Source organism: Dufourea novaeangliae, unplaced genomic scaffold (genome assembly GCF_001272555.1).
Source record: "Dufourea novaeangliae isolate 0120121106 unplaced genomic scaffold, ASM127255v1 scaffold172, whole genome shotgun sequence".
In the NCBI taxonomy this organism is placed as follows: Eukaryota; Metazoa; Arthropoda; class Insecta; order Hymenoptera; family Halictidae; genus Dufourea; species Dufourea novaeangliae.
In genome coordinates, this window is record NW_015374058.1 from 720822 (window position 1) to 726639 (window position 5818).

At 29.3% G+C, this 5818-nt stretch overlaps 3 protein-coding genes across 4 annotated transcripts; 2 read left to right on the forward strand and 1 right to left on the reverse strand.

Moving 5' to 3' along the window:
• Positions 1 to 222: 222 nt before the first annotated feature.
• Positions 223 to 1793, forward strand: LOC107190045 (programmed cell death protein 10). Of its 2 annotated transcripts, XM_015578768.1 has the most exons (6): positions 223 to 482; positions 636 to 813; positions 900 to 1032; positions 1110 to 1274; positions 1353 to 1429; positions 1744 to 1793. In XM_015578768.1, exons 1-6 carry the CDS (start codon positions 411 to 413, stop codon positions 1749 to 1751), a joined length of 633 nt encoding a protein of 210 aa, XP_015434254.1. In that variant the 5' UTR covers positions 223 to 410; the 3' UTR covers positions 1752 to 1793. The 2 variants fall into 2 exon arrangements, with proteins under 2 accessions (XP_015434254.1, XP_015434253.1); XM_015578767.1 differs by lacking the exon at positions 1744 to 1793 and having other exon boundaries at positions 1353 to 1437.
• Positions 1794 to 1821: 28 nt separating this feature from the next.
• LOC107190046 (actin-related protein 2/3 complex subunit 5) lies at positions 1822 to 3314 on the reverse strand. Its single transcript, XM_015578769.1, has 3 exons — positions 3118 to 3314; positions 2958 to 3030; positions 1822 to 2248 (listed from the first exon to the last, which is right to left on the reverse strand). The coding sequence occupies exons 1-3, from the start codon at positions 3276 to 3278 to the stop codon at positions 2009 to 2011; spliced, it is 474 nt and encodes a 157-aa protein (XP_015434255.1). The 5' UTR covers positions 3279 to 3314; the 3' UTR covers positions 1822 to 2008.
• A 525-nt stretch (positions 3315 to 3839) lies between these two features.
• Positions 3840 to 4589, forward strand: LOC107190115. Its single transcript, XM_015578849.1, has 4 exons — positions 3840 to 3982; positions 4047 to 4171; positions 4248 to 4355; positions 4471 to 4589. Exons 1-4 carry the CDS (start codon positions 3840 to 3842, stop codon positions 4587 to 4589), a joined length of 495 nt encoding a protein of 164 aa, XP_015434335.1.
• The last annotated feature ends 1229 nt before the right edge of the window (positions 4590 to 5818 follow it).

The following is a 5818-nucleotide window of genomic DNA, read 5'->3' on the forward strand; positions in this document are numbered from 1 at the left end:
AAAATAACTGAGAAAAATTATCTTTCAAATCACAATATAGCAAGGAAAGATTCTGAATAATTAAAATGTTTTTTTACTTTAAAGGCTTACAAAATAATAACCACTGTGAATACGTTCTAGAAATAGAATGATCAAAGTCGTAAGAGACCGTCCGACTTATAGAATAATTTGGTAAAAAGTATTTACCTGAAAATTAGGTTGCACAACCTGTTTACCTCGTTTTTGGAGAAGACACTGCATCGTGACAGCTGTCATATTAGGAATGTGATCGTGATTGATAAATGTTAATGTAAACAATTTGACCGATGTCTGCGTCGTCTGTTTCAAAGATAAAGTAGTCGGATTTGACGTTTAAATCGCATTCAGATTAATTGCGCTCAAACTGTTCTTACAAATAAACGTTGTAAACGATGACAATGGGCGATGAGACTCCAGTTGCATCACTGGTTCTTCCTGTAATTTTAAGGCCGATATTAATGAAGGTACTTTAAATCTTCCTGAATTCATTCGGTGCATTCGCGGTGTAGAGTATATTAACAAGAAAAAAATAAGTTCATCAAAAGATAATGGTTTTTTGTCATAAATTAAACAAAATATGATGTGTGTTTGTTTCATGTTTCTTTGCTCCATTATAGCTAGAGAGACAAAATGTATTGGCAGCTCAAACTTTACGCACAGCTTTATTGAAAGCTGAAAATTCTCATCCAGGGATCACACATGATTTCATTCTTGGTATAATTAGACGGGCAGAACTTAATCTTGATATGAATGAGAGTGTACTGAGATTGCAAGGAGCTGCTTCTGATTATGATGGTACACCGATATCAAAATTCAACAATATATTGATAATTTCTTGTAATTATATAAGATACTCGAGTTTCCATATGTTGTAATTACAGTTGTGGAATATAGATCGGCTAGATCTGAAGATGCTTTTCAAGAATTAAATCGTAAATCAACCTCGTTGAAAAGAATACTTAGCCGAATTCCTGATGAAATAACAGATCGTAAAACTTTTCTTGAAACAATAAAGTGTGTATTTATATACTCTGTTAATATTAAAATTTCTTGTTACTTATTTATTGTAATATTTTGTTAAACATTTTTAGGGAGATAGCAAGTGCAATAAAGAAACTCTTAGATGCTGTGAACGAAGTCACTGCATTTATACGTGGTTCTGCAGGGAAGCAGGCACTAGATCAGAGGAAAAGGGAATTTGTTAAATATAGTAAACGATTTAGTAACACATTGAAAGAGTATTTTAAAGAAGGACAGTAAGTACTTGTCCCCGGTTCGAAATTTATAATAATTTCGATTATAGTATCGTTAATTAAAATTTATAATCTTTACAGAGCTAATGCAGTATTTGTGAGTGCACTGTACTTAATACATCAGACAAATATGATAATGCTCACAGTAAAAGATAAATGTGAGTAATGAATATATAATTGTAAAATTGAAGAGTATGACACTCTTATGATAACAAAGTTACTTGTAACTATTATAAAGTATATAAATATAATAATTTTATTGATTTTGTTATGTATTTGATAATAGAATTTAAATGTCATTTAATATAAAGTATATAGCATTATTATTTTATATGTATTAAAAGTGTTATAACACCATTATACACACATGAAGTCATAAACATTTTAAAAACATCTAATAAAAGATATGAATGTTATCTTCATTGTATCTTTTTATTATTTGATACAGTTAAATTATAATTCTTATTTAAAGGTAACTGAGGGAGAAAAGATTAACATCTGAAAACAAAAATAAAAGCGGGAAAAGATTTCAAATACGGCAGACGCTTCTCCAAATGTATAAGAAATAAAAATTACTTTATTGATAACAAATGTACACAAATGTGTTGTATATTTCCCATTTGGAAAATTGAATGGCTTGGCTATCTACATCCTCATTGTATTAACAATGACAATGAGTAACAGTAAGGGTTAATGGTAATTATTGTAATGAACATTACTGGAAAATGTACAAATCTTCAAGCACGTTTGCTATCTGAGAATGCTCGTACAATACTGCCAACGCCACTGATATTGTACACCTTCTCGTGCCAGATTAATAAATGACTACTGCTACCTTCAGTGGGAATTTCAAATCCCCGATAAATATATTTCATTAGAACGTCCAGTAAGTCTCGATCTAATTGTGTTAGGCAGTCGTCTATTTGATTTGATTTTATACTTAAGAGAACCTTGAGAGTTAAATTCCGTGCATTGTCCTGTAACATTTACAGATTCCTTTGTGTAACATGTTAATTATTTGTAGTCTATGAAAATAATGTAGTGTGATCATAAAACTGACCTAAATATGGTTCAATGCATAAGGCTCTGTAAATTGTTCTAGCTTCGTGCCTCAAAAGGATAATAATGGTAATTAACAACACTGCTTTTGCTAGCAGTGTTAATGTTTCCTTTTATATTTAAACAATTATTCGTGTTTAACATAAGTTAATCAATTTGCTACCAGCATCACATATGTATGACGCTCCAAGTTCCATGTCTGCATACTTTCTTAGATAAAAAAGCATAGTCTGTCACGAACATTTTCGAAATAATATGCTGGTAGCGAACTGGTTAAATTGAATCTTAACTTAATGTATTATCTTTAACGAGAACCAAACACCCTTTATACCTTGTGTTTCTTTCAATTCTTTTGTCTTAATGTTTGTAACATGGATACTTCAGTTTTTAGTCAATTTTACAATCACACTACATCTCTTCCATCAAGAAAATTGCTAAAGAATAGGAGCCTGAACAAAATTACATGACTGATGTCTTCGCATCAAATAAATCAAATTTTAAATTATATTAAAATACTAAAATTATAAACAACAAATATGAAAAAATAAAACATTATCATGTAACACAATGTTGATTTTATGTAACAAGTGTGAATATAATAATTAAAACGTGTGACAGCTAGGTTACCTTTACTTGTTGATTTTTACACTCAAGCGGAGCAGACTTTAATACTGAAATCAAAGCTTCGGCACTCTTACCCTTGTATAAACATTAAGGAAAATGCTTAGAAATGTAACAAAAAATATAATATTAGTATGAGTTAATGTAAGAAAGATAGAAAGGATATTGGCTAAGAAGTGTCAAAACTTCATTCTCGTCTGGACCAGTTGGTCCTCCTAATCCTCCGTCAGCGTCTTCTTCTTTGAAATTATTATCGTTGTATTGATCTACGTCAATTTTTCGAAATGCAGACGCTGACGAGTCCTTTTTGCCGTCGTTTCTTGACATTTTGATTACGTGCTTGACGTTTCAACCGTGATCACGCCCGGCTTATCATCAACTAACGCTTCAGAATGAGTTTTCATTGGACTTCGAATCTCGGCTTAAGATGTTTTCTATTTTCAGTACGTTCACTCATGAGTAATCGCCTTACTGTTCTTAAATCTAATGCGAATTACAAATTGGATACAATGTTAGCACGTTAGGGGATCTGTAATTTTGTTTATTAATTAGAATAAGTGTCTCAAAGAAATTGATGTTTTAAATATACTATATTATACTTAATATTTTTACTATTATAGAGATTATTAAAAAAGGTGCATGATTCAGGCGATACAATTTATGTATCTGGTTTTATCTAGCACGTGTGTTTTATTACTTGAAATTATGATTGCGTACTGATAATATAAAATAATATAAATATCATTTTGCAATTCGAAGTTTACCGTTTATTGCTGCAATCTCAATTTGTCATTTAATAAGTGATATTAAAAGAGGTTAACATAATACAGCGATACTTTGTATATATACAAGTAATGTATTTTTTGTTTTAACAAATCTAATAAAATTATGAGTTACCCAAAACTCATTAGTAAATTATACACACCAAAAATATTTTGGTATCAAACTGATATTACAGTTATCGTACGTATTTTATTGGAAGATGTTGATAAATATTTTCTACGTGTCGTATGTGATCATTTATCATTTAGGTATTTATATAAAAATTATGTATTAATTATCTCTACAAAATGTAACGAAGAATACTGTTTTTAGTACTACAGTAAATGAAAGAGGTTATTACGTTTCCTTGTACCTTTTTGGGACGGTAGTGGCTGAAAAAACAGTTCATGTAAATTTAGGGAGAGAGATAAAAGTTACTCTAGTAAAGGCACATAAATGTAATGTTTTTACATTCTATTTGCATCTATTTTTTACCTCATAAATTTATGCAATTTTTGTTCCATCATTTAATAGGGACAGAATGGCTAAGATTACATATTGAAAAGGAAAAAAATCCTTTAATAGTACGAGATCCAGATCATTTGGACAAAAATGATTGGTTTAAGGTATCTCCAAAAATAGGTAATTATTAACTAATATAAAATAGATTATTTGTTACTAATTGACAATAACAATTTAAAGATTGTTATTTCCTATCAAACAATATATAATCTGACAAAAATCTATTTTATCACAGAGAAAGAAAGTTTTGCAGAATATAAACGTAGAAATAATATATCACAAATAATGCCAGATGTACCATCTACCGATGAGGAAGTGTCTGATGATGACGCAATGGACATGTTATTTCTTTGACCTATACTAATTTTATGCTAAGTTTCTTCTTAAATAGACTGTATTATCCAAAGAAATTTTTTATTAATTCACTTACAAATGAGAGTAACATACATACAAATTGCTTTTCATAAAGTATAAAATCATTTAAACAATACTTAATATAACATCCAACAATATACATTCTATACAGTTCACTAACATAATCAGTAAAAATAAATTCATTTTAACAGCACACAATAATTTTGTTTATGTACAACAATACAATACCATAATTACAGAGAAGGAATTTGGAATAAAAGGTTTAGTATTCTGAAATATTCATACTACTGTAATTGGGTTGTATAAATATTTTGTCTACAACATAAGTTAATTATCTTTTAATGGCAGCTTTATTGAGCATTGATAGTTGTTCCAGAGAATAACTTACATGAGCCAACAATAATGTTTACATCATATGTATTCATATATACAAAATTTCTTGACAAGTACAGTTTACACAAAGACAATAATTGGAATGTTTTTATGCTGTGTTTACTGTGTACAATACGAGTTACAACAAAGTTGAAAAGCTTCGAACTAAGAACAGTATGTTAGTCACTGTCCTTCATTAGAAATGTTGCTTCTTATCTTTGGCAATGTGTAGTACGACCGTCTTATGAATAATTGCATGCAATGGTTCTATATGAGGCTATGAAAAGAATATTGTCTAGCAAATAATATGTGTAATGTGTACTCAAAGATGAACAAACGGTGAATATTAGAGAGTGTAAATTAAAATTATCAAATACTTCTGTTAGTAGCTTTCGAGACGAAATTGAAGTACAGTCAAGTAATTGTTAATAAATATGTCATTATTAGTGCCTCGATAATACTACATAGCACTGCCTTATGAAGTACACAAGGAGTTATAACATTTTTATCATTCGCTACCGTTAAATGCTAAAAATCACAATTCGGTACACCTATATAAAATTATTTTGGTCGTAAATTAAATTTTATAACAATTATATTTATACATACTGCACGAGGTTTCTACTAAACTTGTCGATTTCAATGCAAAGTACATACGAAATGCAATTACTTACACATATGGTAACATTTTCGAATTAAGAATCTATAACAAGCACTGTAAATAAAAAAATAAAGTCATATAAATAATTAGTTTTACATGCACTTTTGATCTTTCAAAGTTTGGTAATGGTGAATCGTTTATTTACTGAACATGCTTTTTTTTCTATATTACTATG